This window comes from Ursus americanus, chromosome 21, assembly GCF_024610735.1.
Source record: "Ursus americanus isolate L20-20 chromosome 21, mUrsAme1.1.p, whole genome shotgun sequence".
NCBI lineage: Eukaryota > Metazoa > Chordata > Mammalia > Carnivora > Ursidae > Ursus > Ursus americanus.
This window is the reverse complement of record NC_142147.1, coordinates 28,592,562-28,620,182: the sequence shown is the minus strand read 5'-3', so window position 1 is coordinate 28,620,182 and position 27,621 is coordinate 28,592,562. Positions and strand designations below refer to the sequence as shown.

General features: G+C 57.4%; 3 protein-coding genes and 1 pseudogene across 9 annotated transcripts in view; 2 read left to right on the top strand and 2 right to left on the bottom strand.

Annotated features, from left to right (window-relative positions):
- BCAR1 (BCAR1 scaffold protein, Cas family member) overlaps window positions 1–3,740 on the top strand; it is a 53,820-nt gene extending 50,080 nt beyond the window's left edge. For all 6 annotated transcript variants that reach the window (XM_045796006.2, XM_045796007.2, XM_045796008.2 and 3 more), the window contains one exon: window positions 737–3,740. In XM_045796006.2, the coding sequence (XP_045651962.1) occupies window positions 737–1,249 (513 nt within the window). In that variant the 3' untranslated portion in view covers window positions 1,250–3,740. The remainder of the gene's footprint in view (window positions 1–736) is intronic.
- On the bottom strand, window positions 2,555–6,449 carry LOC123791411 (chymotrypsinogen B-like). The gene is made up of 7 exons (XM_087870618.1): window positions 6,058–6,449; window positions 5,071–5,174; window positions 4,904–4,983; window positions 4,442–4,520; window positions 3,824–4,004; window positions 3,206–3,339; window positions 2,555–2,769 (listed from the first exon to the last, which is right to left on the bottom strand). The coding sequence occupies exons 1-7, from the start codon at window positions 6,107–6,109 to the stop codon at window positions 2,608–2,610; spliced, it is 792 nt and encodes a 263-aa protein (XP_087726744.1). The 5' UTR covers window positions 6,110–6,449; the 3' UTR covers window positions 2,555–2,607.
- Window positions 6,450–6,566: 117 nt separating this feature from the next.
- Window positions 6,567–9,939, bottom strand: LOC123791312 (chymotrypsinogen 2). The gene is made up of 7 exons (XM_045796004.2): window positions 9,835–9,939; window positions 8,721–8,824; window positions 8,527–8,606; window positions 8,108–8,186; window positions 7,608–7,788; window positions 7,397–7,530; window positions 6,567–6,803 (listed from the first exon to the last, which is right to left on the bottom strand). Exons 1-7 carry the CDS (start codon window positions 9,884–9,886, stop codon window positions 6,642–6,644), a joined length of 792 nt encoding a protein of 263 aa, XP_045651960.1. The 5' UTR covers window positions 9,887–9,939; the 3' UTR covers window positions 6,567–6,641.
- Window positions 9,940–12,139: 2,200 nt separating this feature from the next.
- Window positions 12,140–26,167, top strand: LOC123791311 (chymotrypsinogen B-like; annotated as a pseudogene). The gene is made up of 7 exons (XR_015728074.1): window positions 12,140–20,642; window positions 22,434–22,537; window positions 22,621–22,700; window positions 22,775–22,880; window positions 23,140–23,320; window positions 24,035–24,168; window positions 24,605–26,167. The product of XR_015728074.1 is annotated as a chymotrypsinogen B-like (transcript).
- The last annotated feature ends 1,454 nt before the right edge of the window (window positions 26,168–27,621 follow it).

Genomic DNA, 27,621 nt, shown 5'->3' with positions numbered 1-27,621 from the left:
TGCAAATACTTCGGTGTTTGGTTCTGAGAGATAATTGACCAGGATTGTGTTCCATCAGAGATTACTTCTGGGTACCTAGGATGCCAGCTGATAGTGGTCTTGTTTTCTGCTTGGTGTATTTGAAAAAAAAAAAATTTAAGAATTAATTAATTAATTGAGAGAACGAGTTGGGGGAGGGGCAGAGAGACAGAGAGAATCCCAGGGCAACTCCATGCTGAGCTCAGAGCTCTAGTTGGGGCTCAACCCCACGACCCTGAGATCATGGCCTGAGCTGAAATCAAGAGTCGGATGCTTAACTGAGCCACCCAGGCACCCCTGTTTGAATCTTTTTGCAACGTATATGTTAAAGACAAAATGTGTTGTTGGTTTTTTTTAATTCATTTTGAAGTATGCATAGGTTCATAGGAAGTTGCAGAGAGAGTAGGAAACAGTCCCGTGTACCCTTCACCCAGTTTCCCACAGTGATTGCATCGTAAGCAAGCAGAGACTGGCGTCCCGAACCACGTGGCTGCTCATTTGTTCTACGTTTCTACCATTTTGTGATTTCAAAAAATGTTATAGAAATGGAATGCTACCTTCTGAGATTGGCGCGGCAGAAATTACCGGCCGCGGAGGCCACGTGCTCTGCCTGTGGCCTGGGGATGGCTTGTGTCCCACGCAGCCGCTGGGAGCCATCCCTTCCTCTCCCTTTGTGCAGTGTGGCTGCAGTTTTCACTCTGCTTTCCTTCTGCCGTAGCTGAAGCAGTTCGAGCGCCTGGAGCAGGAGGTGTCCCGGCCCATAGACCACGACCTGGCCAACTGGACGCCGGCGCAGCCGCTGGCCCCGGGGCGGACGGGCGGCCTGGGGCCCTCGGACCGGCAGCTGCTGCTCTTCTACCTGGAGCAGTGCGAGGCCAACCTGACCACCCTGACCAACGCGGTGGATGCCTTCTTCACCGCCGTGGCCACCAACCAGCCACCCAAGATCTTCGTGGCACACAGCAAGTTCGTCATCCTCAGCGCCCACAAGCTGGTGTTCATTGGGGACACGCTGTCGCGGCAGGCCAAGGCGGCCGACGTGCGCAGCCAGGTGACCCACTACAGCAACCTGCTGTGTGACCTCCTGCGTGGCATCGTGGCCACCACCAAGGCCGCTGCCCTGCAGTACCCGTCGCCCGCCGCTGCCCAGGACATGGTGGACAGGGTCAAGGAGCTGGGCCACAGCACCCAGCAGTTCCGCCGGGTCCTGGGCCAGCTGGCAGCTGCCTGAGAGCAGGTGACCGGAGGGATGGCGGTCAGGGGAGGAGGGCGCCTGCCCCGAGAGAGTCGCCATGTTGCGGGCATGGGGACAGGCACCCCAGCTCTGCCCGGGCCTGGTGCCCCAGACTGTCCAGGGATTTGTACATAATTTATGATGGGGCAGGATCTGGGACAGTGCCTCCTCAGAGGAGCTGGGCCCCCGGGAGCCAAGGCTGAGAAGTGGGCTGGTGGTCTTCCCTGTGTACACTGAGGGGCTGGGGCCCCGAGCCCGCTCGACCCCCATGACCTCAGAGGACCCCTTGAGCTGATCCTAGCCCCCTATGGGTGCCATGTTCCTCGCCCCCCCACAGCGCAAGCGCCACTGTACCAGGAGAAAAACTCTAAAACACTATTTTTCATTATTGATTTTCCAATCATTTGACTAATAGTCTACATTTAAATAAAATTTTAAAAATGAAAAGCCTCTGGTGTGAGAGGTGTGAGAGCCAGGAGGGCTCATGGATGTGGGCAGGATGTTCACTCAAAAGCCATGGGGTAGGAGCCACGGATTGAGGGGATTTGTGGTGAGGCTGTGGGCGGCTTCTCGGGAGGGTGAAGAAAAAGTGGATCCCTTCAGGAGAAAACCGAGGCCCTGGGACACAGGGCCAAGCCAGGGACCTGAGGCGAGGGATCTTCTGCAAGGTGGGGGCAGGTCTGCCAATGGCCCCAAGACCTTGGGAGCCAAGGCTGCTGGGAGAAGATGAGCGGTCCTCAAACAGCAGGGCCCGAACACCATGGCTGGGACGGGTGCAGCCCGCGGCGAGGTCGGCGGCAAGCCAGCACGGACCGAAGCAGCCCCAGCTCCAAGCGCACTGGGCTCTCCTGGGGCCTACGTTCAAGGCAGAGAACCTGCTGACGGCACCACACAGACTTGTTTTTGCAGACCTCACCCAGAACTTTGCTCTGAGAAGCTCATACTTTCAGCTTGTGGGACTTCTTCCAGAGCGTCTTTTTGAATTACACAGAGACTTGGCCTCCAAGTTGGGGTTTGGGGACCCAGAGGCCCTTGCCCTGAGTCAGTGTGTGTCCTCCTCAGACTCTGGGGTATGTCCAGCACCCCAGGGGAGGCAAGAGCCCTGGGATTCAGGAAGTGCTGCTCCTGGCTGTGACTGTTCTGCATGTGAACTTGGGCCTCGGTCTCCCTACCTCTGTGAAGAAAGGGCAGGACCTGTCAGCCTGCTCGGCTCTGAGCTCCACAGCAGGGACCCCAGTGAAGGCAGCCATCCTCCCAACCTTCAGCACCCTGTCCAGGACATAGAAGTAAACAGGCGTGTGGTTGCTGGCAGGAGTTTATTTGGGTTTTGCAAAAGTGGGGGGTGGGGCAGCGGTTCAGTTGGCCTCCAGAACCTCGAGAAGCCAGGGAATGAACTTGGTGACGCGGGCATACACCCCTGGTGAGAATGGGTTGCACTGGCTGCTGCCCCAGGACACAATGCCCACCAGGGTCCAGGCTCCATCCTTCTGGCAGACCAGGGGGCCACCAGAGTCGCCCTGCAGGAGGAGAAAGGACTTGTTTCTAAGCCTGAAGCGGGGTGCCGGGGCCCCCGTGTGCTCTGACCTGCCCCAACCCGGGTTCTGTGCAGAGCAATGACAAGGGTTGGCACAGTGACTGAGCAGGAGACCCTTCGATGCAGGGCCTGGGGCAGGTGGCCGACCCTCTGCCCCGGCCAGTGTCTACAATGGGCCGGAAACCTCGGGCTCTCGGGGGCTGGGGTGAGGACGCCATGGCCCCCGGGAGCCCCCCCAGCACGCCCCAGCCAGAGCGAGCCCTTGGTCGGAGGCACCGGCTCGTGCGGGTCCGGGCCTTGGCTGGGGCAGCTGGCGTGAACGAGGTGGAGACCTGGCAGAAAGGAGCCACCCTCCCGGCCTGAGCAGGGGCAGGGCGAGGTCGGTGAGGGCGGGCAGGGGTGGCAGAGCAGGGTCATACCATGCAGGAGGAGACACCGTTGGCACCCGCACAGACCATCACGTCGGTGATCTTGCTGCCCCAGAACTGCTTGCACTCGGCGTTGGACAGGAGGGGCAGGGCCGCCTGCTGCAGCTTGTCGGGGGTCTTGTGGGCTGGAGGGACACAGCAGACCGGGAGGGGTCAGGGACCCTTCCCCCCCCCCCCCCCCCGCAGAAGCGCTTAGGACATGGGAGGTGGGGCCGCCGCGGAGGGAGCAGCTGGGGAAGGAGAGACCAGGCCGGACCCCGGGGCCCTGAACCACACCTGGATGTCAGACTCCCTGCCCGGACCCCATGGCCTGCTGACCACGCCACTGGCCTCAAGTCTGGAGAGAAAATCCGGCCTGGAAATGGGGCAACGTGACCCGGGTGCAAGCGAGTGAGGCGGACGCTTGCTGGTGCTTTCGTGTTTCTCGACTCGTTAGTCTTCAAGTATAGAGTGCTTACGCTCATCTCTATTCATGTTTGGTAGGTTTTATCATTAAAAGGGTTTTAAATAAAGAAATAGAAAGATTTATGGCTTGCAATTTATGTTTTTGGGATTTAGACCAAAACCAGAATGAGTCTCCCTTTGAAAAGGCCCTGCAAGGACACTCACAGTTGTACTGGGTCCTGCCCCAGCCCGTGGTGGCGCAGATGGAGCCCGCGGGGAAGCTGGCGTTGCCGCTGGGCAGGCACACGGGGGACACGGTAGTGGAGAGCAGGGCAGGTGTGGCCAGCTTCAGCAGGGCGATGTCGTTGGTGTCTGCAGCCCTGTCCCACAGCGGGTGTTCGAAAACCTGGGGAGACGTGGTGGGGGCTGGGCAGCGCTCAGAGGGAGGACTCGGGGGGCTGAAGTGGGGGGGACAGAGGCCTGGAGACGAAGAGGGCTCAGCGGTCGTTGAGAAAGCACAGATGGAGCCGCACAGACAAAATCTCTGGAAACTGGCATTTGACACATTGGTGATACTTAGTTTTTATATTTTTGTGCTTTTCTACAATGAGCAAAACTTTATCATCAGAAAAAACCTTCCGTATTTGTAAAGGAGCTTTATTCCTTGGGCAAGAAGGCTCTGGACTCAAGTGCAGCGGGTGAGGCCCGAGCAGGTCGGCCAGGGTCGTCTGTCCACACACCCTGCCCACCTTGCTGCTCTCTCGTCCCCGGCACCGGGGAACGGGGGCATCCCTGCTGCGGCCACGCCAGCCCACCCGCCTCAGCCTGCCCGCCTGGGGGTACCTCCTCGATCCTCAGCACCTGGACAGCCTCGTCATCAGAGCCATGATCAGACACCCCGGCCACCACACGGTGGCCCTTCCTGGAGAGACAGGAGGTAGCAGAGCGTGCTCAGGCTCCGGCCACCTCTGAGGGGCGCCCAGGAACCATGCCAGTGAGGGGAGCCCTGGCTGAGCCGCTCACTCCCGCAGTGACCTTGGGGCCTGGTTCCCCATCTGTACGGTGAAGGCACAGGACTAGAGCCGCTCTCCTGACCACGCCGGGCTCTGAGGCGGTGGGGGGCGCAAGGGTGGGGATTTTCTCCTGCTCTGCCTGTAGCTAGAGGGAGGGAGCAGCCTCTTCCCCACCTGCCTTCTGCCTCACACCCTTCCTGCCAGGTGCAGTGCCCAGGGGTGTGGTTGGAGAGGGAGTGAGGGTTGTTCCCTGACACCCAGGGGGCCCCTACTGCCCAAGCCCGGGCCTCACCTGACCCTGCAGTGGGCGGCAGTGACCACCCAGTGCTGGCTGATGAGCGAGCCCCCGCAGAAGTGGAGGCCGGAGCCAGTCTGGAGAGAGAGGTGAGGCATAGTCAGCCCCCCTCTCCTGCCTGGCCCCTCCCGGTCTCACCCACCCCTCCTCAGCTTCCCCCTCACCTGCAGGGACACCTGCCAGGGCCAGGAGCTGGGGACAGCGTCCTCTCCATTGATGATCCGGGACAGGCCACTCAGCTTGGGGTGGATGGCAGGGACCCCGCAGCCTGGGGGCCAGGGCCAGGGTAGCTGGTCAGTGGATGGGGCCCCGAGGGGCCAAGGGGGAAGACCCGGCACTTCCAGGCCTCTGTGGCCACCTAGCACCCAGAGCTTTGGCCACTGCAGGGCATTCAGCCCCTCCTAACCCAGCCGCCAGCTGCCCCAGTGCCCTTGTGGAGGCTGGAGGCTGGGGGCACCTGGAATTGGGGCCCAGAGCTAGAAGACTGGGCCCAGAGACTCCCTATGTAGCCAGCTCCTTAACCCACTGTGTGCCCCGAGAAGAGCCTCCATCCCACTCAGAACCCAGGGTCCTGAGTCGTGGGGCCGGGATGTCCTGCCTGAGGCCCCGGTGCTCTCCGAGCCCCCGAGTCTGCAGTAGCAGCAGGTCAGGGTCAGAGTGTTCCTCCCCCGCCCCCCCCCCCCGCCCCCAGCAGCACAGACCCAGGAGGCTGCCCAAGTCAGGAGGACGGAAGGGGCGGGGCAAAAAAGACAGCACGGGAGACGCCGGAGGCGGAATTCCTGTGGTTCGACAGACCACAGACATGGGTGCTGCAGGAGCCCGGACGACCCCCGCTTCCGACCCCACGTCCGAGCGTAAGGAGGAGGCCAAGACGAGGCAGGTCCAGCGTGATCAGTGGAATCTGAGGGGCCCGAGGGACCTCTAGGCGGGGGAGGACTGGGGAGCCCAGGAGAGGCACCCAGAGAGGCTAAGGGGGAGCCAGCGGGCGGCAGGGCTCAGCCCGGGGCGGGTAATGAGAGGTGCGAGGATTGGACCCGCCACCTCCCAGCTTCTTGGGTGGGGGTGGGAGAGGCTTGGTCTGGGGGTGCGGGGGCCAGGGGTGGGAGAGGCTTGGTCTGGGGCTGCCAGGCCTGCCTGAACCTTGAGCTTACCGGAGCTGCTGCCAAAGAGGAGAAAGCCAAGGACAACCCAGAGAAAGGCCATGGCGTGTGGCTCAGGAGGTGGGATGGGGTCTGCCCGAAGGACCCCCGTTATATTCCCCCAGCCCACCAATTACAGCCTGCCTCGCCATCCCTTCCTTATCTTGAGTCCTTGGGCTGGGAAGCACCTGCCCCCTGTGCAGTCCTGGGAAAGACGCAAACCTGGGGGGCTGCTCCTGGGAAGGTTCCTTGGAACCACAGGTGTGTGCGGCCAGCAGCTGGCTCATCCCCCCCGCTGCCCGCTCCCTGTCCACTCCCTGGGGTGGGGCCCTGAGCACCCTGAGCAGGGCATGGATGCCCGGGACCCTGCTGCCTCCCGGGGTGGGAGCATGGAGTCAGGGGTGGGGGCCGAGGTCCCACTTCATCTCTTGGGAGCAAGGTGCCATTTGTCCCAGTGAAGCCACAAGCTCAGGAGCAGAATGAGGTCTCAGGGGCCCCAACACAGGAAAGCACATCATCAGTGTGTCTTTTGTTGGTTTATTGAGGCATTGTGGGAGCAGGTCAGCAGGGGCGGACGGCAGGGTAGGGCTGGGGACTCAGTTGGCTTCCAGGATCTGCCGTACCCAGGGGATGAGCTCGGTGACGCGGGCGTACACACCAGGACTGGACGTGGAGCAGGTGCTGCTGCCCCAGGACACGATGCCCACCAGGGTCCAGGCCCCGTCCTTCTGGCAGACCAGGGGGCCACCAGAGTCGCCCTGCAGGGAGAGAGAGGGGGGCTTGGATCTGCAGCCTGGTGGCCTGGCAGCCCACACCCAGCACGCGCATATTGGAGGGATTATGAAAGAAGCTTCAGCATCTCCTTGTGTGGTTTGTGTCCCTGAGAGGCCGGGCCGTCACTTGGGGCCCTATGATAGAGGCCTAATACAGCAGGTTTGATTGACAGGAAGGAAGCACGAGTGGTGCTGGCCCGGCCGTGGAGCCCGAGCCCTTCTGGAGCCCTCTGGGCACCATGGTCCACTACCCAGCTGCATCCTGCACTGCTCCGGGGGCAGGGGGGCACCATTCGTTCAGGCACTGATTTCAATGGAATTTTGCAATATGGCCGTTTCAAGACCACAGCCACTTGCCCTGACATGCCTCTATTGAGGTCACTGGTGATCGGCCGGGAGAACTAAGCATTTTTACAACTGCTCCAGCAGGAATTGCAGGGAGAGAGTGTCAGGCCCTCCAAAGAGGCCCGCGTGTTACTTCCAGCTCCTGTCTCTGGCCAAGCCCTTCCCTGGGCTTTGGCCGGAACCCACCCCAGGCCGGGAGGGAAGGGGCGCTGGCTGAGTCCAGGGGGCCATACCATGCAGGAGGACACGCCACTGGCCCCGGCACAGACCATGAGATTGGTGATCTTGTTGCCCCAGAACTTCTTGCACTCGGCATTGGACAGGAGAGGCAGGGCAGCCTGCTGCAGCCTGTCGGGGGTATTGGCATCTGGAAGGGCAGGGTGGGCGGTCAGCAGCCACGGTCTGGCCCCCCACGTCCCACCCACCCACCTGGAGGGCACTCACTGGTGTGTTTGGTCAGGCCCCAGCCGGTGGTGGCGCACAGGGTCCCGGCAGGGAAGTCGTCATTCTCATTTGGCAGGCACACAGCGGACACGGTCTGGGAGAAGCGGGCGGGCGTGGCCAGCTTCAGCAGCGTGATGTCGTTGTTGATGGTGAATATGTTGAACTTGGGGTTCTTGAAAACCTGCAGGGTGGGGCGGACTGCAGTTGGGGTCTGGGAGGAGGCCAACGCGGGGCTGAACCAGGGCACCGAGCCACCCCAGATCACCTCAGTGCTCCTGTCTGCACAATGGCCTGTTCGACTTGGCACCAGGAGCCCGAGGCCGGGCCCAGGACCAAGGTGCAGACCTTGAACACCCTGCTTTCTGCTTTGCCCCATCACAATGGAGTGCCGGGGTGGTCAGGAGCAGCTGGGGGTGTTCGGGTCTTAGCCAGGGCGGGACACTCCTGAGGGCCTGTCCCCCCCACCCCGGGATCACACCTAGACTCCAGGGCCACCATACCTTGGCAATCTTCAGCACCTGGATGTCCTCAGCATCTGAGCCCTGGTCAAACTCCCCGGCCACGACCCGGTGGGTGGTTCTGGAGAGGGCCCGAGAAAGAAGGGGGAATCCTGCTGTGAGGCACTGGAGCCGTGTGGGGGGTACAGGGTCTGTGTATGTGCGTGTGTACCTTTGTGCATGTGCTCAGAGTCGCTGATCCAGAGAAGGGAGCTCAAAATATCGTAATCGCCCCCGAAACACCTGCACCTACAGCCCTCTGAGTGCTTCCTTCTCCCTGACCCTTGGGAGACCCGCATGACTTGGGTTTTCTACACATTCCCAAACAAAGAAACTGAGGCACAAGGAGTTAAAAGCCCAGCCCTCAGTGCTGAGAGTTTCCCCCTCCACCAAGAGGTTTCTTGGGGACCCTGGGTCCTCACCTGACCCCACAGTGGGCGGCAGTGACCACCCAGTCCTCGCTGATCAGGGAACCCCCGCAGAAGTGGAAGCCAGTGCTGTCCTGAAGGAAGACGGAGAGGTCAGTGCTGGCTGGACACCAGCAGCCCCCAGCCTGGCCCCAGCTGGGCCAATACTCCAGTGTGTCCCCCACTCAGGGGCAGAATTCCCCTCTCACCTGCAGGGACACCTGCCAGGGCCAGGAGCCCGGGACAGCATCCTCCCCATTGACGATCCTGGACAGGCCAGTCAGCACGGGATGGATGGTGGGAACCCCGCAGCCTGGGGGTGGGAGTATGAGGTAAGGGATGGAGGCCAAGGGCTCCCCACTCAGGTCCCTCTGTCCAGGAACCCCCACGGACAACTCAGTCTGACGTGTGCTTCGGGCCAGACAAGCCCGACAGGTTGGCTGTGAGGTGGTGGCCGGCCCAAGCAGGGGCTGGAGGCAGGGCTCTGGGGGTGTGAACCCAGCCCCCCCACTGCCTAGCCTTAGCATTCTGAGAGTCTTCCCATCTGCAAAGAGGGGCTCATGAAGCTGCTAACCTCACAGAGTTGGGATAAGGGTACAAGAAGACGGGGCGCCTGGTGGCCCAGTCGGTTCAATGCCTGACTCTTGATTTCGGCTCAGGTCATGATCTCGAGGTCTTGAGATCGGCCCCGTGTCTGGCCCCATGCTCAGAGTAGTCTGCTTCTCTCTCTCTCTCCCTCTGCCCCTCCCCTGGCTCGAACTCTCCCTCTCTCTCTCTCTCTCTCTCTCTCCCTCTCTCAAGTAAATAAATAAATAAATCCTTAAAAAGAAAAAAACAAAAGGATGCAAGAAGGCCAAGCAGGCGAAGCAGGAACTTGCTCTGTTCCCGGCCCAGAGCAAGCGCTCCGTGAACACAAGTCTGAAAGTGTCGGGCCCAAGGTCCCGAAGGGCTAGTGGTGGCCAAGCCACTCCGGCCTGCTTGCCATCTGAGCCGTTCTGGGAGCCACTAGCTGTTCAGGGAATTTTCGCTCCCTCTGGACTTGGCCTCTCTGTCCCTTGCACCACGTGTGAGGCCTCAGTCCGCCCCAGGAAGGCCCGTCCCCTCCTGGAGGCCTCACACTGGCTGGTCTGGTCCAGTCCTCCCCGCATCCCCATTGTGCCAATGGAGCTGGTGAGGCTCAGAGGGGGAGACTGACTCAGGCTCACACCACCGTGCGCAGCTAAACAGGGAGCAGGGACCCTGGACCCTGTTGCCCCTTCTGGCCCCCGGGGGTGGAAGGGGAGCAGAGACATCCCTCCTGGCCTCTGCTTGCCCCGAACTCACCGAAGGCTGTGCCCAGGAAGGCGCAGCAGGAGAGGAGCCAGAGGAAGGCCATGGTGCTGCGGTCAGGGAGGTGTAAGGCGTCTGCCTGGGGAGCTCCCCGTTATATACCTGTGCACCAAGCTGTAATCTACAAACCTTGAGGTGACAGTCCCTTTCCTGGGCATGTGCCTGAGTAGGTAGAATGTGCCAGAGCAGGGCTGGCATCGCGGCGTGGGATGGCAGCAGCTGTGGCCCGTGGTCGAGCTTCGGTCTGGGTCAAGGGCGAAGGTGGGGCCAAACAAGGTGGCCTCGGGGAAGGGCTCAGAAAACTCGGGCTTCCTCTTCCAGGAAGGGACTTCTGGACAGCAGCCAGGCCTGGGCAAGGTTTGAGCCCCAGCCTATTCTCTCATGGGCTGGAGAACCTTGGACAAGTAATTTAGGCAGTCTGTTATTTGAAACCCTTGGGCGGTGTGGTCAAGGAGGGAGGAGGTGTGGGGACCAAGGCATGGGTGGCCAGGGGTCTGAGGGGTACACCCCCGGTCTTGGGGATGGCCAAGAAGTCTCCCTGAAGGTTCCGTCCAGTATCTAGGGTGGTCACTTGGGCTATGTGCAGCGTGGCTCAGAGGAGCAAGTGCCCACTGCCTGTTCACACGACGCTGGGTCTCTTCACCCAGACGCCATGGGCCGCTGGAATCAAGCATGTGGCCTCCTGGGGCCATAGCCCCAGTGAGAGCCGGTGGAGGCTGGATCAAGCAGGAAATGGGGTTGAGGGGGCAGGCAAGAAGGCCTGCTTCTGGCTTGGGCGACAGGGTGGGCCGTGGGGCCATTTCTCAGCACTTGAGATATTTGAGGGTGAGCCTGCTAGACACAGTGTGAGCCCCACAAAACACACAAGGAAAATGGAGTATCTCATGGCTGCTTTTAATTTCCATCACGCTGACGATGGTAGCATGCTCCCCAGTACAGGTCTCCACACAAAACAGCTGTGCAGACTCGGGCGGGTTATGCGCCCTCTCTGGTTTTGTTTCTAAGTGTGTAAAATGGGGTTGCTCGTAGTATAGATCCCACATTATGAAAAGGCATGACCCATCCCGAGCAAGGACCAGGCCTCACACACAATGCGTCCTGGTTGGTTCTCTGTACTCCTTCCTGAATTTCCTATCGGTGCCCTTTCCACATTCTAGAAGCCTGTCCAATGACAGTGGGGGGTGGCCACACTGTATCACATGGGAACGAAGGACACAAAACAAGAGGCAGAGGGTGGCCCCCTCTGTGAGACCATGCTAGCCCTGCAAGCCCATTCATCCTTTCCAGCCCAGCTTACCAGGCCCATAGCGGGCCGGAACAAAAGAAAAGAAACGCAGATTTCTCCTGCTTTAGCAAGCTGCGTGCATGGGGAAAGGAGTGGGAGAATTTAGTGAAAAGAGTAAAAAAAAAAAAAAAAAAAAAGTAAAATGTACCGGACCAGCTAAGGAGTTATCGTGATTAACACCGAGGCAGGAGGGCCTCACCCAGAAGGGGACATTTAAGTTAGGGGAGCAGGCGGAGTGCGCCAAGCACATCTCCGGGACTGTGTCCAGGCCGGGGCATTAGCAAGGGCAAATCGCGACGCTCAGGAGGCCGCCCGGAGGAGGCAGAGGGCACTGGTGAGCCCAGAAGGCAGGAGGCCAGCGCAGAGAGGCCAAGGGGAGCGACCGAAGAGGGCCCTGGTGGAGACACGGTCGGGAGCGGCTGCCCTGACGCTGAGGCCCCCGGGCGCGTCGTTCCACCGGTGAAGCCGCAGTGGCAGCCCCGGGCGGCCAGGTGGCAGCGGCCGCAGGGCTGGCGGGACTCCAGGTGGGAGGGGCGGGGCAGGTGGGGGCGGGGCGGAGGCCTTGGCCTTGGAGCTGGCAGCGTGCCGCCCGCCCCGCGCCCCTGGCGCGCGGGCTGCGGAGGTCTGGGAACGCGCGCAGCTGCAGGTGGGGGCGGGCCGCACGTGCACCCACTCCTGCCGGGCCGGGGCCCTCCAGCCCACCCCACCACGAACCCTGACCCAGAGGAAGGACCCTTTGGCCCGCGCCCTTCCCTTCCTTGAGGACGCCGGGCTCCTCTGCTCCCGCGTGATTAGGCATCGGCCAAGCAGCCAGTCCTCGGGGTCCCAGGATGAGCCCACCGATCTCTGGACCCAATTGTTCAGCCAATCAAGTTGACAATATCCAGTATTTTCCTGGCTTCCATTTTTCGCTGATAGCTTCTAACTTCCCACCGTCGGGTTTGGAACCCTGCCTCCTGAGCTCCTGGAGCGCACCCATCTCTACTCTTGCACGCTCCCAGGGAGAAGGTATGGCCTTGTTTGCGTGCGGGTTGTGTGCCAGCTCAGAAAATCCAACCTCGTTGCAGGTGTGTAGCATCTAGTATGTTTAGCGGGCAGTGCTGAAGCGATTCCAGGAAAAGGGGTCGCTCAGGGTGACCCGCTCCGTGCGCGCACTGGGAACAGACAGCATGGGACAGCTGCTTCCCAGGCAGTCTGTGTTTGGGGGAAGAGCTTTGCTGGGGACAGGAGGCCCCGAGCCAGTCCCTGCCCAGCTGCTTCCTGGGATTTGGCCTCTGGTGGGGGTTGTGGGGTCGGGGGATCCAGGTCCTGCCCGGCATGGAGGGAGAGCGTGGGTCCACCACTGGCAAGTCTAAGACTGGTATTGCTCGAGGCCGGCACGCAAATGTCAGTTTGCTTAAGTGAACAGGCCTCTCTTCCTGAAGTCCTATCTCAGGAGGTCAAATCCCAATCCCCTTTTTTATTAAAACTAAGATGTATTGAAGCATAATTTACACGTGATGAGATGGACAATGTAAAGTGAACAGAGGGGTGAATAGATACACACACATCCACCGTAGTGTAACAAACACCACAACCAAGCTATCACCCCAGAAGGTCTCCGCGTGCCTCTTTCCAGCTACCCCTCCTCTGAGGTAACCAGCCACCGCTGTTCCTATTTCTTTCACCACAGATTAGGTTTGCCTGTTCTTTCACTCAGCCAGATGGTTTTGTGATTCACTTGTGTTCTTGGCTGTGTCAGGAGTGGTGTACTTCATACACACACCACAATTTAGGTACCACTCTCCCACTGGGACATTTGGGCTGTTGCTCCTCCCCCAGACAAAGACCCTCCGTAAACTCCTTTTTTTTCCTACTACTTTTCCCCAAACCATGGCAGAGTAGGGAACAGGAGATGTCTATGGACAGGATCTTAAGCCCGTTGTCAGGGATGTACACCAAAAACTCCTTTCTCCTCTCAGGGTGCTGTAAGTTAATATCGTTTTGGGGAAAAATTATCAAATATTTCAAACTGCCCTGGTACATGTTGGCATTGTGTTCAGCTACGAAATATAGAGACCTGAAAAAGTATAGCTGAAGCAAAGTAGACATTTATTTTCCTCATTTAACATGAATTCTAAAGGAAGATAGTCCAAGGCTGATGTGGCAACTCAAAGCCTGTGGCATCTTCCTCATGGCTCCAGTATGGCTGCTGAACCTCCGTGCATCACAGCTGCATTCAGGCAGGAAAAGAAGGGGGAGAGAAAAGGGAAAAAAGCAATACCACTAGACTCTGTTCCATTTTAAAAAAATCTTCTGGTTAGTCCCCATCCAGTGACATGTACTTACATCTCATCAGCAGAGCCATGTGTCCAGGCCACCTCTAGCTGCAGGGGGTCAGGAAAGGAAGCATGTTAGCTGAGACTTCTCTACCTCAAACAAAATTTGGAAGAATGGAGGATGAAGTTTTGATAAGCTACCAGCACTGACCGCCACACCAGCTAAACTGAGATTGGAAAAATGGAAACTGATTCTTACATCTTTTTCCTTTTCTTTAATGACACAAATCTTATGCCTGACTCCTTCGAGATTTAGGCATTTGAAATGGAATGGCCTGGCGTCCCACGATTCAAAAGCCCTGGCTTTTCTTTTTTTTTTTTTTTTTTTTTAAAGATTTTATTTTTTATTTATTCGACAGAGAGAGAGACAGCCAGCGAGAGAGGGAACACAAGCAGGGGGAGTGGGAGAGGAAGAAGCAGGCTCATAGCAGAGGAGCCTGATGTGGGGCTCGATCCCATAATGCCAGGATCACGCCCTGAGCCGAAGGCAGACGCTTAACCGCTGCGCCACCCAGGCGCCCCAGCAAAAGCCCTGGCTTTTCGTGCAAGTCAGGATTCTCGGTCACCAGCAAAACAGAGGACTCTGTGGACTTAAGGCGAGAATGAGTTTCTTAAGAGGCTCACAGTGTTGTCAGGACGGGAAACTGAAAAACCGGGCTGGGGGCTCGGCAGTCAGGCGCCAACTCCACACCAAGCTGACAGCCCACAAGGTGGGCAACCCCCAAACGTAGCCAAGGGGCTTGATGCGGGGGGCCTGGACAGGGACCGGCACCCACTCACTCACTCCTTTGGCTCACCCAACACGTGGCCGTCTGATTGAACATATTTGATCATTTCTAAGACAAATTATGTTCACATTTTAACTTCTCCGAAACTGGGAATCGTCTTATAAGTGGTGGCCACTTTCAGTTACGGGCAAGGCAGCAGCAGGGCCTCTACAGACCTGGTTGTTAGTCCCGACAGCCGCGCTAGGCAGATCCGGCCTCTCTTGGCCTTCAAACCACAGGCCCCTTGAGGACCATTCGAGGAAGAGGAAGCCGATCACTGAGCGTCCTGCGGGCCCCTTCGTGTAAGGCCCAGGGAGCGGCCGCACACGATGGATGCTGGCGGTTTGGAAAAACCTGCCAGGCCCCACGGCGAGAGGCGCGGCCTCAGCGATGCCCGTGGAGCACCACGAGCAGAGGCGACTTTCAGACAGAGAGGCCTTGGAGGAACCAGCTTCTAAGCGGGACTCTGTCATAGGATCACCTGCCTTTACCCTCCTTGCACTTGGTTCCGCGTGGTCCGCAGCCACGGGCGGTGAAAAGTCTGTGTCTGATATGTAAAAAGGCCTTTTTCAATAAAGCGAAACTGAAAATTTGAAGTGATAAGAAAGCATTCGTTCGTAGTTTCCCTGGCAGCATGTCCTCCTTTTTAGCTGTATTTGGAACAGGCATGTGCGGCTGAGACTACATGGCGTTTTTGGCTGACTGTATCTGCAGGGACCCCTGCGGGAAGCAAATACCCCCCCCCCAACAGGGCAGCTCGTGGAGGTATGGGCGTGGCTTCGGGGACCCAGCGGGAGAGGCCGAGCTCCCAGCTCCCAGCAGCGGGAGACGCCGGCGGGCGTTAGCTGCACCCTGGAGGGTCCCATGCGGGGAGGCTGCCCTCAGAGCGTGGCCTTCGGGGAAGACGGTGAACCGCCCGAAGGAGAACAGGCGGAGGCTGTCCATTCAGAGCTTGCTGTCCAGGGCAAGGCGGCCGGGCAGCATCCCTGGCCTCAGGCACACGCTCGTAGGCCGGCAGGGGCGAGGGAAAGCTGCGACGCGGAGAAAGGGCAGGCTTGAGGTGTGCCCTGATCGCAGGCTGTTGGCACGGGGTGGGGAGCACCCCAGGTGAATGGCTGGGGGTGCGTACTTGCTTTCTTTGGCTGGTCCCAAGCTGGGAGTCGGGGCGAAGAGGAAGGAGGCCGTCAGTTATTAGTCCTGGCTGTGTGGCCGGCGGCTGCCGGCTTGCTGGGCTGGTTGCTGCAGAAGGAGGGTCAGAGGTCGTTCTTCTGTACGGTCTGGCTCTTGTCCGTTTGTATCTTCAGTCTCTCACCTTCCACATAAAGCTTAAGAGTGAAAGGTGTGGGGACACGGGAATGGGAAGGATCGACCTTGCTATGGGCCAGGGGCTGGTGTGGATTGGCGGGTAGGCTCTGCAGAGAAGCGGCTTTGCCTCTGAAGGTGGCAGCCCCAGCTCGGCACAGAGCTGTTACACAGAGCGAGACTGGCTCCCTCAGACGGGGGACGGGAGCACCTGTGTTGGCGGGGGAGTGGGGTCGTTCATGGAGATTTGGGGGTTCAGAGTTCTCTAGCCTTGCTCTGTCTGCCTAAAGTACCCCACTCCCTCCCCACCAGCTCCTTACCTGGTGGGGTGGAGTGTTGGTCAGATTCTGGAAGTCTCCAAGCCCTGAGTCAGGCTCCAGGCTCGTCCGTGGCCGTATGGTGTAAATCACGTACCGTACGATTCACCCGTTTAAAGTGGGTGAATCAATGGCTTTTAGTTCATTACATTAATTTTTAAAAATTGTGGTAAAATATATATAACATGAAATTGGCCATTTTCACCATTTTTAAGTGTACAGTTGGGTGGCATTAATTACCTTCCCGACGTTGCACAACCATGCCCACTATTCCCAAAACGTTTTCATCACTTCAAGCAGGAACTCGGTGTCTGTTGAGCGATGACTCTGCTTTTGCTCTCCCCCAGCCCTGGTAACCTCAAATTTAATATCCATCTCTGTGGGTTTGCCTGTTCCCGATGTTTCACGGAAATGGAATCGTGCAGTAGGCAGGCCACTGTGACTGGCTTCTGTCTTTGAGCGTGGTCTTTTCAAGGTTGATCCGTGTTGTAGGACATAGCGGTACTGCCTTCTTTTTCGTGGCTGAATAATATTCCATCATGTGGATGCGCCACTGTTTGTTTATCCATTCGTCCACGGATGGACATTTGGGTTGTTTCCACCTTTCAGCTGTTGTGAATAATGCTGCTGTGAACACTGGTATACGAGTATCTGGTCGAACCCCCGCTCTCATATTTTGGGGATTATGTACCTGGGAGTGGAATTGCTGGGTCATGCGATAATTCGATGTTTAGCTCTCTGAGGACCTGTCGTACTGTTTTCTGCAGAGACTACACCATTTTCCATCCCGTCCAGCAATGTACGAGGATTCCAGTTTCTCCACATCCTTGCCAAAACCTGTTACTTCCCTTTTAAAAAATTATAGCCATCATGGTAGGTGTGAAGCGGTATCTCATTGTGTGTGTTTTTTCTTAATTTTCAAGTTGTGGTAAAATGCAAATAGCATAAAATCTACCATCTGAACCATTTTCGAGTGTACAGCTAGGGTTTTAAATTCATCCACATTGTTATACACCCACCACCAACACGTCCAGAACTCTCTTCATCTTGCTACACTGAAACTCTGCACCCATGAAACTATAACCCTCGGTTGTCTGCCCCTGCCAGCCCCATGCAACCATCGTTCTACCTGCTGTCTAATGACCTCCTATAAATGGGATCATACAGTATTTGCCTTTTTGTGACTGGCTTCTGTCACTGGGCATGATGTCCTCCAGGTCTGTCCATGCTGTAGCTTGTGTTGGGATTTCCTTCCTTTTTAAGGCTGAATAATATTCCCTTCTATGCGTAGACCACACTTGTCTGCGTTCATCTATTGATAGACATGTGGGTTGCTCCCATGTCTTAGATACTGTAACTAATGTTGCTACAGACATGGGTGTACAAATACTTCTTTGGGAATCTGCTTTTAATTCTGGGTGTCCCTGCAGAAGTGGAATTATGAGATCGTGGGGTAAATCTGTCTCAGTTTTTGAGGACCTGCCAGTGTGCAAGGGATCCCATTTCTCCACATCCTTTCTCATTCTTATTTTCTGTTTTTTTGGTTTTGGCTTCTGTTTGTCCTCCTGATGGGTATGAGCTGTATCTCACTGTGGTTTCGATGAGCATCTCCCTAATGACGGGTGGTTTTCATCATCTTCTCGTGTACTCCTGGATCATTGGTCCAACTCCCCAGTATTTATGATCCCTGCGGACCCTGTAGGAACTCGGTGCCACAGCCACCTGCCCTCCAGGGCCTGTTTCCACCTGCCCGTCCGCCTTTGCCCCTGCCAGTGTTAATTGGTGATGCCACAGGATCACCCCATGGGCCACTGGGGTCTCCTCTTCCCTGACAGAAAGGGTATCCGTGGACTTCTCCAGTCCCTGAGCATTGCTTTCCCAGAATCCCATGCTCAGTGGGCCTGGGGACACAGCCTCTATATCAGTCACGGTCTTGCTGGAAAACAGGCGGCACACTCAAAATTGGGTTATTGAGGTGAATTTATTTTTTTAAGATTTTATTTATTTATTTGTCAGAGAGAGAGAGAGAGTGAGAGCCCGTGCACAAGCAGGGGAAGCTGCAGGCAGAGGGAGAAGCAGGGTCCCCACTGAGCAGGGAGCCTGATGCGGGACTCGATCCCAGGACCCCGGGATCACGACCTGAGTAGAAGGCAGGCGCTTAACCGACTGAGCCTCCCAGGCGTCCCTATTAAGGTGAATTTAAATAAAGGGAACTTTACAAAGGTGTGGGCAGGAGTTAGGGAAAATAAAAAAGGCTAGGGAGGTGCAAAGGCCATACCTAGAGCTGAGGAGACCCGGGAGGAGCAGTTATGGAACCCAGAAAGGGTAATCGAGCCGACGGGGCCTCCTGAAAGGAGCTGCGGCCGCTGGCAAGGGAGGCAGCCAGCCCACAGCAGCTCTTCAGGGAGGCAACCCAAAAAATAAATACCAGACTTTGGTCTCTCCCCCCATCTCGGGGCCCCGCTCCCGTGCCTGAGGGTCAGCAAGCTGGAGGCCAGCAAGGTGCATGAGGAGGGGAAAATGGAAGGCACGTAGCACATTCTTATAGTTGCTGTGTATCACTCCAGATGCTTCTTGTCATTAAACAATGGCAGACAGTGGCTCGGCCACAGCCGTTCGCTCTCTCACAGGAGGGCACACACGCAGAGACACGGAGCTTGCGACCGCAGCTTGTGCCGGGCAGCTCAGGGAGGCCGCAGCCCGACCAGGGTCTCGGGCGGGGGGCCCAGGTGCCAGCCCCACATGCACACGAGAGCGCCCAAGCGCCTTCGCCTCACCCCTCTTTGCCCCCGACTGCTGAGAGCTGGGGGTGAGCCTCCGCGGGAGCCCTCTGTGTGGACGAGAGCAGGGACCGGCTCAGGCCGGCAGCCGTGGCCGGCAGTGCTGGTAACCCGGAGGCCACGCTGCTCCTGGGGAGGGCTCACCTCGGGGTCTGGTTGACAAGGTAGGAAACGCAGCAGCGGATAGGCACCCCACGACCTCACGGCACTCACCTCTGCAACTGGGGATGCTCTCCCTGCCTTTCCAGAAGATTCCTCCTACGCTCCAGTGGGCCAGGAGTTTACTTTCACAACAGACCTGGAGAGCCAGAGACTTCGGGCTGCTTCTGCTTTCTGCTCTGGAAAAGTCCCTGAGGCAAGGAAAATATAAGTGGCTTGGCTACCTGCTTGGAATGAGTGAAGGAAAAAAAGAGAAGAAAACCCAAGCAAATGTAAATGTTTCAATAACTGACCCTGACCTGGACCTTAACTATGGACTCCTCGCACTCACAGCCTGGGCTGACACTCAGCCGGGACCCCCGGGGGCTGCCACTCAGCCAGAGATTCCAAAAAGCTCCGAACCCGGTCAGCACCCGGCCGCTGGCTCTCTGCGTCCCTGGAAATGTGGCTGTCTCAGCCCTGCCCCGGAGATATGGGGTTCCTCCGGGACCCTGCCCCACCCGTGGCCACTGTCCCCACTGGTCAGAGCCCCTGCTCACCGCCCCCTCCCCCCCCCCCCGGAAGCATTTTGAACAAACCCATGCTGAGCACACACAGATCAAGACCAAACCTCCAGTGGAGGTCCGATCGGGAGCAGTGACCCTGTGCCGCTCACTCTGGCCAGTCTCTTCTGCGTGGCGGGCCCTGGGGAGCACAGCGCCCGGAGGCCTCGGGAGGAGACTCTCTGGCCACCCCACCTTCCTCGACAAACCGGCTCAGGGCTGAAGCCCAGAGCACTTTCTGGAACCTCGGTGCTCTCCTTTCCCTGCCTGGACTATGGGACTCATGACATCGTATTCCTGTCCCTTCAGTGTCTGTCTCTGTCACTAGGCTCACGAGGACAGGGGTGCCTCGCACCGTGGGCATGTGAGCGCCCAGTGTGTACACCAGGGTCCGCTGAAAGGCCACTAGGCCCCGACTTCTGGTAAATGCATCACCATCCTATTACCCACACCTTCCCTTCCTCGGTGTTCTGGGACCATCAGCATCGTTTCTGTTCTGTTTCCCTGTGTGTCATTTAAGGGCAAGGAATCAACGCCCCATTTTATAGGACATGGAGCTATCCACAGTGACTAGTCCCTTACGCAGTGAGTTACCACAGAGAGATAGAGTTGAGCCCAGGGCTAGAAGCAGGACAGCCTGTCAGCGTGTTTGCCTACCTAGAACCTGCTAGTGGCCTCCGTGGGGGCGATGCCTTCACCCCCACTCAGAAGCTGCCCCTCTGGATAACCCCGAACATCTGTAGAATGCTTGGGGATGGGATTGCCCTGAAAATGCTCTTTGCTGAGCACTTGCCTTCTATGTTCCCTGTACCGGAGGCCTCCCGGTGACAATAGCTGGGGTTCTTTGAACCCTGTGATGGCATTGCCTATAATTAGGAGCTGCGATTCCTTCCCGTTGCCCTGGCAGTGGCTGAGTCCCTGCGTCTGGGACTGGCTGAAGGCTGCACAGAGCTGGGCTCTGCAGGGCCTGAGCTCCCGGCTGGAGTGCTGGCACGGCCCACAGAGCCTTTGGGATGCCAGGCGTTGCCAAGTCTTAGGGGTAACGGTGCATCACAGCAGCTGCCCTCTTCCCAGGGGTTGGGGCGTCCTGGGCTGAGAGCCAGGTCTGTGCAAGGGCTTGACCCCCACTTATCGCTCAAGGTCCTTGGATAACAGGGAGGGTGGCTCTCAGGCTTCTCTGGCTGGGCAGGGCCAGAGGGACTGGGCAGGGCTCGGGGTGGCCCAGGAGACTTAAAAGGGCCCCCAGCATGGTTGACCCATACCTTCCTGACGGCAGCAACATGGCCTTTCTCTGGCTTCTCTCCTGCTTTGCCCTTGTGGGGGCTGCCTTTGGTCGTGAGTGTCGGGACCCCAGGGGTGGGCCTGCCAGGCCTGGAGCAGGTGGCCCTGCCGCCAGCCCCACTGAAGGAGCACGACGGGCTCTGTCCAGAGTGAGCCCTGGGGCCTCGCCAAGAGGGAGTTTGGAGCCGCCTTCCCTGCACCCGGGGGCCTCTTCCCAGACTGGCAAGCTGAGGCTGTGGGGAGCAAGGGGTCCTTCTGGGGCTCTCTGAGCGCTTCCACTCTGAGCCCTGCAGGAGGGTGCCAGAAACCAGTCTGGGCCCCGCTGAGTCCTGTAGCCCCAGGCGTGCCTCAGGCAGGGGTGCTGTGAGCAGAGGAGGGCTGTGGTCGCAGGAGACTCTCAGTGCCCCTCCTCGGATTTTTATTTATTGTCCCAGGCACTTATGGAGTCCTTCCTTTTCCATTAAAAAGGAAGAAGCGGTAAAAAATACAGGAAATAATATGACAATCACATACCTACCATCAGGGGTTTGCAAATATTACTTTTTTTGCAGACTGACTTTAGGGATTTCTTTTTAAAACATAAACTAGATTCAGCTCAAGCCGCCCTCCCCCTCCTCCCCTCGTGGAATGTGAGCCCGATTCCGAGCTCGGCGTGCCTCCTTTCCAGGCAGGTTTTTACCAATTTACTACACATTTAGAAATCCATGGACACCATACGAAATGTGTACAAACTTCCACAAACAGTGTCACACGCTACATCAATTTGAAAACGTGCCCGGGCACCTGGCTGGTGAAGTCAGTGGAGCATGCGACTCTTGATCTCAGGGTGGAGAGTTCAAGCCCATGCTGGGCATAGAGCTTACTTAAAAAATAAATAAGTAAAGTGCCTCTTCCCGCCCAGGTAATGTTTTGGATTTATCCTCGTTGGTGCGGAGGCCCCCCACTGTAATCACCCTAAAGTGGTCAGCTGTGTAAATTCCTCCCGGGTGAGTTCTAAGGTTTTTGCTGTTACGGAGAAAGCGGTTAGTGTGCCGACGTGTTTTGGCAAGAGCGCTCTGTGTTGGGTTCCCCTGGGGGCAGCAGGGCAGGCGCTGGCCTGTGTTACCGCGGGGGCGAGGGCTGCCTGGCAGTGGGGGCCGCGCGAGCCTAACTTCGCTTGGACAGGTGCTGAGAATTCTCCGGGTCCTCACAGACATACTAAGTACATGTGTCCGTTCTCAGCGTCTGGGACAATTCAAGCCCTCGTTTTGTTTTCCCCGCGTGTCCTTGTATAGGGCAGAACCAAAGTGCTGTTTTATTAAATAATTGAGAAACGTAAACTTTATACATGAATAGTTCCTAAAATCTCTGGGAAAGAACATTCAATGCGGGCACAGCAGGGTGGGCTGTACCATTTCCTACCCGCCTCAGCAAGGCGTCCGAGGTCCAGATTCCCCGTGGACTTGGGGTTAGCCAATTTTAATTTCCTTCCCCCCAGCCAACAGGTGAGTTTTGACTGGAGAGGGGAGCCTTGTTTGCTCCCCAGTTTACTGAGGAAAATGAGCAGGGGAGAGTCAGTGACATGCTGAGGGCTCACAGCAAGAAGGCCGGGAGTCCAGCCCTACTGATTTCTCAGCCTGTTTTCTGCTCCTTAGGAAGGCCCCGGGCACGGCAGCATGAGTGGGGTTAGCAGGCTGCATGTGGGGATCCTGGTGCCTAAGCGTTGAGGAGTGCAGCAGAAGTTGCTTGGGGGTGGAGGAGTGTGGTGTGGGGTCCTGCGTGGGCCTGGAAGAAACCAGGAGTCCTGCAGATTGACCCTGGGCCTCAGCCTTCTTCCCCCTCCTCCTCCCCCACCCCCCGCAGACTGCGGGGTCCCTGCCATCGAGCCTGTGCTGAATGGCCTGTCCAGGATTGTCAATGGGGAGGACGCTGTCCCGGGCTCCTGGCCCTGGCAGGTGTCCCTGCAGGTGAGTGGGGGACACACTGGGGTCTTAGCCAGGCTGGGGGCTGCTGGTGTCCACCAGCACTGACCCTTCCCATCTTCCTCCAGGACAACACCGGCTTCCACTTCTGCGGGGGCTCCCTCATCAGCAAGGACTGGGTGGTCACTGCCGCCCACTGCGGGATCAGGTGAGGCCTGGGCAGGCTCAGGACTCTGCTTAGAGCTACATTTGGGACTGAGGAGGGAGCAGGGCCCACCCCAGTCCTTAACTTCCATGTGATTCCTCTAACACATCTCACCTGGTCGTGGCTGGGGAATTTAACCAACGCTCAGATGAGGAGAACATCCAGGTCCTGAAGATTGCCAAGGTACGCCCGAGCCCTGTCCAACTGGCCTGGGAGGCTCAGCCGAGGGGCTGGGGGCAGGAGCAGGAAGGACAAGACCCTCAGGCTGCTGGAGACACAGGAGCCCAGGGTGGATGGGGCTGGCCTCTGAATTCTCGTACAGGGCTCCTGTGGGTCCGTTTCTTACACGGGGGCTGCTAGAGAAAGAACTTACCTCCTTGCAACCTGCAGATTGCTGACGAATCTGAGGGCCTAATTCTGTTGTTCCGGCTTAGCCCTGCAGGTTTTCAAGAACCCCAAGTTCAACATGGTGACCGTCCGCAATGACATCGCCCTGCTGAAGTTGGCCACGCCCGCCCGCTTCTCCCAGACCGTGTCCCCCGTGTGCCTGCCCAAGACAACAGACGAATTCCCCCCTGGTTTGGTGTGTGCCACCACCGGCTGGGGGAGGACCAAGTACAATGGTGAGCACGACCCGACGTTTGTACCCAGGAGATGTGTCTGTGCTCGGAGCGGCCTGAGCAGCACGAGTCGCCAGGGGGCACCGCTATGGCTTTTCCTTCTTTTCTTGTCTAAATTGCAACAGAGCCATAAATCTTTCCATTTCTTTGTTTAAAACCCTCTTAATGAAAAACCTACCAAATATGAATAGAGAGGAACTCGGGGATGCCTGGGTGGCTCAGTCGGTTGGGCGTCTGCCTTTGGCTCAGGTCAGGATCCCGGGGTCCTAGGGATCCAGTCCTACATGGGGCTTTCTGCTCAGTGGGGAGTCTGCTTCTGCCTCTGCCCCTCCCCCTGCTTGTGTTCTCTCTCTCTCTCTCAAATAGATAAAATCTTAAAAAAAAAAAATGTGAGCATAAGCACTCTATACTTGAAGACTAATGAGCCGAGAAACACGAAAGCACCAGTAAGCGGCCGCCTCACTCGCTTGCACCCGGGTCACGTTGCCCCATTTCCAGGCCAGATTTTCTTTCCAGACTTGAGGCCGGTGGCGTGGTCAGCGGGCCATGGGGTCTGGGCTGGGAGTCCGACGTCCAGGTGTGGTTCAGGGCCCCGGGGTCTGGCCCGGTCTCTCCTTCCCCAGCTGCTCCCTCCGCGGCGGCCCCTCCTCCTGTGTCCTAAGCGCTTCTGCGGGGGGAAGGCTCCCTGACCCCTCCTGGCCTGCTGTGTCCCTCCAGCCCACAAAACCAGCGACAAGCTGCAGTAGGCGGCCCTGCCCCTCCTGTCCAACGCCGAGTGCAAGCAGTTCTGGGGCAGCAAGATCACCGACGTGATGGTCTGTGCGGGCGCCAACGGCGTCTCCTCCTGCATGGTATGGCCCTGCTCTGCCACCCCTGCCCGCCCTCACCGACCTCGCCCTGCCCCTGCTCAGGCCGGGAGGGTGGCTCCTTTCTGCCAGGTCTCCACCTCGCTCACGCCAGCTGCCCCAGCCAAGGCCCGGACCCGCACGAGCCGGTGCCTCCGACCGAGGGCTCGCTCTGGCTGGGGCGTGCTGGGGGGGCTCCCGGGGGCCATGGCGTCCTCACCCCAGCCCCCGAGAGCCCAAGGTTTCCGGCCCATTGTAGACACTGGCCGGGGCAGAGGGTCGGCCACCTGCCCCAGGCCCTGCATCGAAGGGTCTCCTGCTCAGTCACTGTGCCAACCCTTGTCATTGCTCTGCACAGAACCCGGGCGGGGGCAGGTCAGGGCACACGGGGGCCCCGGCACCCCGCTTCAGGCTTGGAAACAAGTCCTTTCTGCTCCTGCAGGGCGACTCTGGTGGCCCCCTGGTCTGCCAGAAGGATGGAGCCTGGACCCTGGTGGGCATCGTGTCCTGGGGCAGCAGCACCTGCTCCTCCTCTGTTCCTGCCGTGTACGCCCGCATCAGCGAGCTCATTCCCTGGGTTCAGGAAACACTTGCTGCCAACTGAGCCCATAGCCCCCACTATCCCAACCCTGCATGTTTCCAATAAAAGCATACAAAGGGAAGCGCCGAGTTCACCTGTGTGTCTGGGTGGCCTAGGAGACTGGGGTGGGGGGCGCTGAGGTATCTCCATCACCGGCATGGGGTGCCGTTATCATCCCCTCTTTAGGCATTCCCGCCTTCCTGGGGAAGCTGTATCTATTTCTCATCCTCCCTGCTCAGGACTCCACCATGCGGTAGAACTGAGGTTCTGCTACTGGACCTAGCTTTACCCAAGGAATTTTCCGGAAGGCAGCGATCCTTGGCCAGGCTTTGCAGTCCATAGCCCTGAAGGGTGGGCACTGGGACCAAGATAGCCTACCCACGAAGGCTACTCCCACCACTGTGGGCTGCAGGCACCGTCACCTGCCTTTAGCTCCTGCCGTACCCAGTGCCCCCTGCCCTTCCCCGCGTGGGATGCCAGTGCCGCACAGGCTGGACACACAGTACGCCTGCGTAGCTCGGGAGAGCCATTCCAGCACCAGAGCTTAGCGCCGCTGTCCTTTCGGCTCCCTCCTTGTCCTCTGAATTTCTGGGATTCAGCAGTTGAATCTAGAGGCCCCATCAGACTCCGGTTCGATGCCGTTGGCCCGGCTGTAGGTGGGAGCCGGCTTCCCTCATCGGAAGTGTGGGGACTGGCTGCCTCTCTTTTTGTGAGGTGAGCTGATCTGATGCTTGCCACCTGGACTCGCTGGTTCTCCTGGGGCTCGTACAATGGTGGCAGCTTAATTTTAACATTTATTTCTCCTGTATTGTCTGGAATCGTTCCAGAGAGATGCCCCAATCTATCAGTCAGTTGCCCAGCGGTGCTGTCCTATAGAACACGGAGGGAAATGTTCACCAACTTTTCCTTTGCAGATTAAAAAAAAAAAAAAGAGTTATGTATTTATTTGAGAGAGTGAGAGAGTGCGCTCATTGGGGAGGGACGTGGGGAAAGGGAGGGAGAGACTCCAAGCACACTCCGCACTGAGCGAGGAGCCGACCTCGGGCCTGATGCAGGCTTGATCTCACGACCCTCAGATCACGACCTGAGCCGGATCAAGAGTCGGTTGCCGAGCCAACTGCACCACCCAGGTGCCCCTCCTTTACAGAATTTTTAACATATTTTCTTTCACTGATTGTCAGGATAATGAATTTGTTCTCAATCATCCTCCAAAGGTGACCCAGTCCATTATGTTTTTGTGTTTTAGAATTATTAGGTCATTCCTGTGCATGTAAATGTATACAAGGGTCGGGGTGCCAGGGTGGCTCAGACGGTTAAGCGTCCGACTCTTGATTTCAGCTCAGGTCATGATCTCAGGGTCGTGGGATCAAGGCCCATGTTGGGCACCGAGCTGACACGGAGCCTGCTTAAAATTCTCCCGCCCCCTCTGCACCTCCCCAGCCCCTCTAAAAAATAAAAAGATAAAATAAATAAGCATTTAAATGTATACGAGGGTTTTGCTCCATCGTAGTTATTGTCCCTATTGAAGATGAGACTGTGTCTCTGTGACCGGTGGGAGCTTCTCCCCTTGGCTCGGGGACCCACTGACATGCCAAGTAGGGTTTGAGAGCTTCTCACTGTCTGGTGTGACGAGATGCCCTGGGCCTGGAGTCAGCGTTTTGTCTAAAACCTCCCTGGTTTCTTTTAGTTGGAAAAGGAATTTCAAGACCACAGTCTGGGTGCAGGGAATGCTCAAAGTACTGTATTGTTTCTAGGCCTTTCCAGTGGACAGAGCAAGAATATTTAATTATTATAATTAAATATATATAATTTAAAAATAATTATAAGGATTAATATTTAATGATAAATATTTAAAGGTAAATCCTTTGAAAGATGAAATGCCTCATGAGTTCACATAGCGGTATTTCAAATTCAAGACAAGAGGGTTTTTTCCTTACCTGTAAACAGAGTACGTGGCATGTTTTTTATTCTATGGCAAGAAGCCTCGTTCTCAAGGACACAGGGCATGATGGAATTAGAATTTTCCAAAATTACGTCTTTGCTCCATCTCCTATCACACACAGCAGTTGCAGGAGAACAATACAATGAGTGAAAACAGTTCAATTGAGTTTTGCTGTCCCCGGCTTTAAATAGTCGTTGGATATCTCCAGGGAGCCCTTCCCTGCTGTCACCTCTTTCAGCCTCAAGGGACTGTGTGTTTGGGGCTCAGCGCCTGCCCTCTGGCCACGTCGTTGTAACCTGTCTGGTGAGGGAAGCTCGTCCTCCAGTAGGTGTCCTATTAGGAAAGGCTCACGGGAACCAAGGTCTCTGAGATCGTGCCTGGCCGGGGCGGTTTGTGCCCTCAGCTAGCGATTTATCGCCTCTCGGCTCTAAATTTGCCCTTGGACACCCACTCTGCCGTAGTGGATGGAATTCCTGAAAGCATGTGTGTTGCACAATAAACACAATGTTATGTGTGCTCATAGAAGGTTCTGGAGGGACACTGCTGGAAGAAGATTCCTGAAGTTAGAGGATCGGTCGGTACGGGGTGTGTGTGAGGGTGTCCACAGGGCTCTGTCCCAGCCGCTCCCCCAATGTGGGAGGTCCCTCAGCGACCTCACACCACCCTCCACAGTCCTCCCAGCATGGACACCAGGCACTCTGGGCTCCTGCCCTCTGCACACCTGTCCTCCAGGTGAGGTCTCTCTTCTGCAGCTCTCCACACATGGACACCGGCTACGCTGGCCCGTGTTCTACACCAGATGCTCCGTTTGCTTTCACACCAGTGATGCACGAGGGTTCCAATTTCTCCCCATCCTTGCCAGCTGTAGTTACTTTCCCTTAAAAAAAAAAAATGATAAGCCCTTACCCTATTTTGCTAGCAATTGCTTTGAATATGT

Coding starts and splice junctions, on each gene's coding strand:
- LOC123791312 (XM_045796004.2), bottom strand. CDS start 9,886: ATGGCCTTCCTCTGGCTCCTCTCCTGCTGCGCCTTCCTGGGCACAGCC. Junction 8,825..9,834: donor CTTCCTGGGCACAGCCTTCG/GTGAGTTCGGGG, acceptor TCCCACCCCCAG/GCTGCGGGGTTCCCACCATC. Junction 7,531..7,607: donor GGGCCTGACCAAACACACCA/GTGAGTGCCCTC, acceptor CTGCCCTTCCAG/ATGCCAATACCCCCGACAGG.
- LOC123791411 (XM_087870618.1), bottom strand. CDS start 6,109: ATGGCCTTTCTCTGGGTTGTCCTTGGCTTTCTCCTCTTTGGCAGCAGC. Junction 5,175..6,057: donor CCTCTTTGGCAGCAGCTCCG/GTAAGCTCAAGG, acceptor CCTGGCCCCCAG/GCTGCGGGGTCCCTGCCATC. Junction 2,770..3,205: donor ACGGTGTCTCCTCCTGCATG/GTATGACCCTGC, acceptor CTCCTCCTGCAG/GGCGACTCTGGTGGCCCCCT.